Source organism: Ornithorhynchus anatinus, chromosome 11 (assembly GCF_004115215.2).
Source record: "Ornithorhynchus anatinus isolate Pmale09 chromosome 11, mOrnAna1.pri.v4, whole genome shotgun sequence".
Lineage (NCBI taxonomy): Eukaryota > Metazoa > Chordata > Mammalia > Monotremata > Ornithorhynchidae > Ornithorhynchus > Ornithorhynchus anatinus.
The window spans coordinates 54,215,121-54,219,972 of NC_041738.1; the positions used below are offsets into that span (position 1 = coordinate 54,215,121).

Sequence of the window (4,852 nt, forward strand, 5' to 3'; positions counted from 1 at the left end):
GTCAGAAGGTCACGGGTTCTAATCCCGGCTCCACCACTTGTCTGCTATGTGACTTTGGGCATGCCACCTCACTTCTCTGTGCCTCAGTTACCTCATTTGGAAATTGGAGATTGAGCCTGGGAGCCCCACGGGAGACAGGGACTGTGTCCAACCCGATTTGCTTGTATCCACCCCATCTCTTACTACAGTGTCCGAGTGTCCGAGTGCTTAAATACCATTATTATTATTATTATTCCCTCATCTGTAAAGGGGGGATTCAATACCTGTTCCCCCTCCTATTTAGACTCTGAGCCCCGTGTGGGACCTGATGATCTTGTATCTACCCCAGGGCTTAGTGCTTGGCACGCTAAAAGCCCTTAACTAATACCACAATAATTTCCAGTTCTCCGTGCGTCCTGTCTCTCCTACCAGGCTGCCAACTCCTCGAGGGCGGGGACCGTGTCTTTTCCTCCCTTTGCCCTGCCCCCAAACCCAGCACCATTTGTAAGTAAGCGCGGGCCTCCGGGTGTGTGTGCACACTCCCACATGTGTCCCGTCTCTCTCACCAGAATGACCGCCCCTCAAGGTCAAGGGGCCAAGTCCCTGAGCTAGACTGGAGTGATCTGGACCATCTCCAAGAAGGGGCAGAGTAACCGAGGGCAGGGTTCTCTCCAGCCGGAAAAAAAACCCCCCACACAACTTCTTCCGAACTCAAGCAGATCGGTTCCAGAGGCCTCCTGGCGTCGAGAGCGTCTCGCACGATTGGCATTTATTGAGCATCTTTCAGGACCAGAGCACGGGCCAGAGTCCTGACTTTGGTTTCCAAAGCAATTAGCGATAAACAGACTTGGAAAGAAATGGCAGCCCACAGTCCTCCTCAAGCCAAGCGTCCCCACCCGACCCGACCCCAGGACGCTAGCTCTGACGCCGAGCAGAGGCTGGGCCTGGGCCCAGTCCCGGGCAGAGAGCGGGAGAGACTTTATTGGCCGTACACGGAGGGGAGACCCAGGAGCAGCGGGAGGGAAGAGGCGGAGGACCCAAGGTGGAGGTTTCACTTCTTCCGGGGCCGGCCGCCTCCGATGTGGCTGTACTGGCCGTCGTCCCGGTCTCCGAGAGGCTGGTGGGGAGGAGATAGAGAGAGGTGTCAGGGTCACCTGGGCCAGGGACCGGCCCGGGAGGGTGTGCGTGTGTGTGTCAGTTTGCGTTGTGTGTGTCTGGGCGTGTGGGAGGGTCTAGATATATGTGTGTCTGTGTGTCTGCGGGTGTGTACACATTTGTACGGGGGCATACGTGTGCCTGTGTTCGCTTGGGTGTCTGCGTGAGTATTTGCGAGTCTTCGGTTGCGTGTGTCTGCGACCGTCTCTGTGTGAGTGTGCGTAAATATGTGTATTGATGTGTGAGTGTGTAGATGAGTGTGCATGTGTGTGTGCGTGGGTGAATATTTCCCTGCAGGCACCTTTCTCTGAGTGAACAGGACTCTGACTTCCTCCACCTCAGCCCCTCTCTTCAATAGCCTCAGTATTTCTCCTTCCCATGGAAGCCCCACCCCATTTCCTCTTGCCTTTTCCAGAGTGGCCCGTTCCCGGGGCTCTGCCCCAGCCGCGGGACCCCTCGGGCCCCTCGACGCTGCCCCAGCAGCAGGGACCCCTCCACCCCCGGCTCCCCCGACCCCCCGCTCTCCATAGCTCTGTCCCTGCCGCGGGGACCCACCGGTCCCAGCTCCTGCCCCACCCCCCAGCTCCTGTCCCCCCAGTGCCGTCCCAGCGGGGACCCCTTCCCCCACTGTCCCTATTGAAGCCGCGTGGCTTAGCGGTAAGAGCCCGGGCTCGGGAGTCAGAGGACGTGGGTTCTAATCCCAGCTCCGCCACTTGTCTGCTGTGTGACCTCGGGCAAGCCACTTCACTTCTCTGGGCCTCAGTTACCTCATCTGGAAAATGGGGATTAGGATGCGAGCCCAGTGCAGGACAACCTGATTCCCTTGTATCGACCCCAGAGCTTAGAACGGTGCTTGGCACATAGTAAGCGTTTAACAAATATCGTAATTGTTATCATTATTACTATGACCCCAGCAGGGACCACCCCCTCCATGCCCACAGCACTGCCCAGCAAGGACCCCTCCCCGCCCCACGGTCAGCGTAGCTCTGCCTCTGTAGAGACCCTCTCATACACGCACAGGCGCACCCACACCCTCACATATAGGCAGTGCCCTCCACTCACCTGGTACAGCTGGTCGTTTGGCAACAGAGTCTGCTTGTCGGAAGCTGCGAGAGAAGGGAGGGAGAGTGAGGAGTGGACCGGCCTGGCCTGGCGAATAGATCCGATAGGCACCCAGCCCCCGCAGACATCACCCAGTAACATTTACTGAGAGCCTACTGCTTTCACTGCCTTCTACTGAGCACCCCCCCCCCCCACCCCCACTTTCACTCAAACCCAGCCACTCGGAGCCGGGGACGGGGCTCCCCTTACCTCGGGACGTGCGCCCCTCGTCCTGCCCCGCCACAAAGTAGATCCCCACGGCCAGGAGGAAGATGGCGAGGATGTCGGCCAGGACGAGGCCCGACAGGGTGCTGGGGGTCAATTCGATGCAGTTCTGGCACACTATGGGGGAAACGGACACCTTCAGGCCGAGAGACCCTCCTGCGACCCCTGACCTTTTCCCGCCGGACTCAGCAACCTCTGCGGTGCCCCTCGCCTCCCCCCGCACCCCGTATCAGTTAGTCAGTCGTGTTTATTGAACGCTTACTCCGTGCCCAACACTGTACTAAACCCAAGGGAGAATGGAATACAATATAGCAATGTAACCGACCCGTTCCCTGCCCACAACGAGCTTGCGGTCCAGAGGGGGAGACAGACATTAATAGAAATAAAGAAATGACAGATGTGTACCTAAGTGCTGCGGGGCTGGGAGGGGGCATGAATGCAGGGAGCAAGTCGGGGCGATGCAGAAGGGAGATGAAGAATGGGAAAAGAGGGTTTAGTCAGGGAAGGCTTTGAAGGGCGAGAGGGTAATTGTCGGATTTGAGGAGGGCGAGCGTTCCGGGCCAGAGGCGGGACATGGGCGGCAAGATAGGTGAGCTCGAGGTACCGTGAGAAGGGTAGCGTTAGGGGGGCCGGTGGGCAACCCTGTGTAAAATAGAGGTCCCAGAGTCCCATTTGCAATGCTTCCCACAGCCTGCCCTCCCCAGCCCGTGCTCCCTCCCCCACCTTCCCCCAGACTTCTCACTGCTCCCAGTAAGGCAGTCCCAGCATCTCTTACTTCGATAATATAAATGAACGGATCCATTCCAGGTGTCTGCACACTTATACACTCCCCGAGGGTCTTTCACCATTCTTCCCACATTCCAGATTCTACTTTGGCTGTCCAGGAACTGATCACCCTTAAACCACGTCGCGTTCTTAATAAGAACATTGCAGGCGAGTGTGACGGTCCCATCCTGGTTGTCGTCCTTCACGGAAATCTGGTATTCGCCTGGAGAGTGCAAACCCAGAGCTGTGAGTCCTGGGGTCAGCCTCCCCTTCCCATGGAAAGAAGCCCCTGGCTTCCCGGAGCCAGGGGGAGAGCCTGGAGTCCCGGATCCCAGCCCCCCAGGACACAGAGGCAGTCCGGACCATTGACGGTGACTAAGCGGAGGGCAGGTTCCGGGTTCTCTCCTCTCTCCCCCAACCCACCCATCCCCGAGGGGACTGGGTCCCCGAGGACCGGCTGTGGAGGGCGGCGGGACCCTTCCCGAGGTGGGGGGCCGGGGGAAAGCGGTATGGGAGGGAAAGAAAGAGAAGCGTCGCTTCTCCTACCTGTACTGTTTGCAGAGTCGGCACCTGCGAGGACAGAGAGAGAGGGGCTGACCATCATTTGATAGTATTTATTGAGCGCTTACCGTGTGCAGAACTGTGTACTAAGTGCTTGGGGAGTATGATATAACAATAAGCAGATACATTCCCTGCCCACGGTGAGTTTACAATCTAGAGAACTAGAGAGCCACCAGACCGTCAGACTAACGAAAACCTCACTTGATGAGGGTGGGCCGGGGAGCCTCCGACCCCTTCCCCCTTCCCTTCACCCCCATCATAGACCTCGACGTCGGGCTCGTTTCACGCCACCCCTCGCGAGCCTCGGGGAAGCCCACGCCATCCCCCGGCCAAAGGATCCGGGGCCAACGGCAGTCCCTCCACCCAACTGGGCTTGGGTCCGGGGGCTTGTCTACGCGGGTCAGATGGCTTCGCCCTTCACGGGGAAGGAAGCCTGCCATGGCCTCGACCCTCGGGGAAGGAAGCCTGCCGAGGTCGGGCACAGAGACCTCGGAGGTTTTCCGATCTGAGTTGGAAACAAAGCTGCAGGCAGCGCCCGGGCGTTCTGGGCTCTGATCCCGAGGCTTCGACCCGGATCCCTCGGTGTAGACGGACCCTTCCGTCCGGCTCCCACCCCTGCCGTTAACGTGGCCCGCCGGCTCTTACCCCGGAGGAGAACGACTGCCACGATCAGGCTGGCCAGACGCCCGCTCCATGCCATGCTCCCGCCCAACGGGACTCGCCCCGCGCCCGAGCGGGTCTCCGGAGTGGGAGGGGGTGGAGGGGCCGGAGCAGGAAGTCGGCGCCCTCGCAGCTCCGGCCTCTGCCTCGCCCGGGATGTGCACGGGTTCCGCGTTGGGGGCCGGGGGCGGGGACAGGAAGCCAGCAGGTGGGAGCTGCTAGGGGTTGGTGGGGGGAGGGCTGTTGGGGTCGAGGGAGGCTGGTGACGCCAAGGGGTGGCACTGAAACTCAAGGGGGCTGGGAGATCAGACCTAGAGGCGACAGAGCCACAGAGAGGGAGAAGAAATTCTTGGTCAAATGACTGCAACTGGCCCAGATTCCGGATTTCCCCTTCAAGCCTAGAGAA

General features: G+C 59.6%; 1 protein-coding gene across 1 annotated transcript; it reads right to left on the bottom strand.

The window, feature by feature from the left end:
* Positions 1-682: 682 nt before the first annotated feature.
* CD3G (CD3g molecule) lies at positions 683-4,587 on the bottom strand. The gene is made up of 6 exons (XM_001519786.5): positions 4,432-4,587; positions 3,772-3,795; positions 3,236-3,448; positions 2,446-2,577; positions 2,197-2,240; positions 683-1,096 (listed from the first exon to the last, which is right to left on the bottom strand). Exons 1-6 carry the CDS (start codon positions 4,484-4,486, stop codon positions 1,031-1,033), a joined length of 534 nt encoding a protein of 177 aa, XP_001519836.2. The 5' UTR covers positions 4,487-4,587; the 3' UTR covers positions 683-1,030.
* Between the last annotated feature and the right edge of the window lie 265 nt (positions 4,588-4,852).

Excerpts from the sequence above, each read along its gene's own strand:
- CD3G (XM_001519786.5), bottom strand. The coding sequence starts at position 4,486 with ATGGCATGGAGCGGGCGTCTGGCCAGCCTGATCGTGGCAGTCGTTCTC. Across the intron at positions 3,796-4,431 it reads GGCAGTCGTTCTCCTCCGGG|GTGCCGACTCTGCAAACAGT; the intron begins GTAAGAGCCGGC and ends CTGTCCTCGCAG. Across the intron at positions 1,097-2,196 it reads CAAACGACCAGCTGTACCAG|CCTCTCGGAGACCGGGACGA; the intron begins GTGAGTGGAGGG and ends CCTCCCCACCAG.